This window comes from Pundamilia nyererei, unplaced genomic scaffold (assembly GCF_000239375.1).
Source record: "Pundamilia nyererei isolate P.nyererei 1_Seehausen unplaced genomic scaffold, PunNye1.0 scaffold00010, whole genome shotgun sequence".
Taxonomy (NCBI): Eukaryota; Metazoa; Chordata; class Actinopteri; order Cichliformes; family Cichlidae; genus Pundamilia; species Pundamilia nyererei.
In genome coordinates this window covers 5,259,445-5,260,879 of record NW_005187411.1, presented here as the reverse complement: position 1 = coordinate 5,260,879, position 1,435 = coordinate 5,259,445, and the positions used below count along the sequence as shown (strand labels likewise).

Genomic DNA, 1,435 nt, shown 5'->3' with positions numbered 1-1,435 from the left:
TTTTCATATTTATTTCCTATCTTATTCATAGCCCTTTCCTTTTTTTTTTTTTAGGGTCACGAGCAGTTGTCTAAACATTTCACTGCATATCGTACTGTGTATGACTGTGTACGTGACAAATAAAATTTGAATTTGAATTTAGATTAATAAAAGCAGGAGTGCTTTGCTTAAACAAAATTATTTAAAACTTGAAATAATTCAGTCAAACTGAATAACACAGGAGAAAAAAAACAAGTGTGTGGAAGTGCATACTCACCATACATGTATTTTGTGTCAAGTTTATCACCTTTGCGATTCCATGGCAGTTTGCCTTCACAGCCATTGGGCATACAATTGTGACCAGTGCCAACTATCTTATTGTCCTGGTTCACTAAACATGCCCCCACCTGCAGACAGAGAGAGATGTGGGAGAGAAATTTACCTCAAAAGGTTACAAATGTGTTTAACATAATCCACAAGGATCATATTAAACACAGGAAAACAGAGGAGGCCCAGATGTCACAGGTTCCACTGCAACATTAACATGCGACAGTTTAAATTTGTGAATCTGTGTGAAGCTGACATAGTGAAATTTGAAATTGTGTGTATCAGGTGATTTGTGCACGTGCATTTAGATTTGTTAAGCTGAACTTAAAATATTGTGTGTAAAAACATTTTTTAAATTAAATTTATTTATTTCATTTTTCATTATGTAAAATTTTGTTTTGATACTCTCAGTTTTTATATATTATTAAACCAGCTCACAAGTACTATCACTTTTTTCACAATCAAGAAGGTAGGGCATGTTGCTGAATGGTGGACAGACAAGTGATCTGAGACTGTCATGTGGCAGCCGGGTGTGGTTTCTGAGTCAGCTGAGAGGAGAGGTGTGGTTTTGTTTGGTGAGGTGATTTTTGTGCTGGTGTAAATACCAAGCTGAAAGATTTTCTGCAGCGTCATCTCTTTTCTCTTTTCTTAACAGTGTAACATTTTTAAATTTTTTAACTTATTTTATAGATTTTTATCACCACTTTACCATCATCTAACAATGCCTCTGACTGCAGTAGGTGGCACTCACTGGGATCATTTTGGGCAGAAGCAGAGAAATGATGTGTGAATGCTTCCTACTTTTGTGAGTCAGCACAGAGCCTGAAGCAGAAAGACCGGCTTAACAAAGGAAGTTGACAGCAACCATTGTGATATCCACCATCTCTAACTGGGGATTTAGGTTTTGCTGAACCAGCTCACACAGAGAAAGCTATGTTGGACTTCCTTCATAGTACACACCTCTGAGAACTGATGTTGGATACAAGCTTATTGTGAAGTATCTAACAATCATTCTTAGTGCTTTAGTGCTTATGCAGAGAGACACATACCTGAGTGTTTGGGTCTTTGCTTCTTTGAGCTGAGAGAACAGCTACAGCCATGAAGTAGTCTGTATCGATCAGGAAGTCTG

At 37.3% G+C, this 1,435-nt stretch overlaps 1 protein-coding gene across 1 annotated transcript in view; it reads right to left on the bottom strand.

Moving 5' to 3' along the window:
- The window catches only part of LOC102201478 (deoxycytidylate deaminase-like), a 35,402-nt gene that overhangs the window by 6,534 nt on the left and 27,433 nt on the right, over positions 1–1,435 (bottom strand). The window contains exons 2-3 of the mRNA XM_013908399.1: positions 1,356–1,432; positions 257–386 (exon numbers count right to left, since the gene is read on the bottom strand). Of these exons, the coding sequence (XP_013763853.1) occupies positions 257–386; positions 1,356–1,432 (207 nt within the window). The remainder of the gene's footprint in view (positions 1–256; positions 387–1,355; positions 1,433–1,435) is intronic.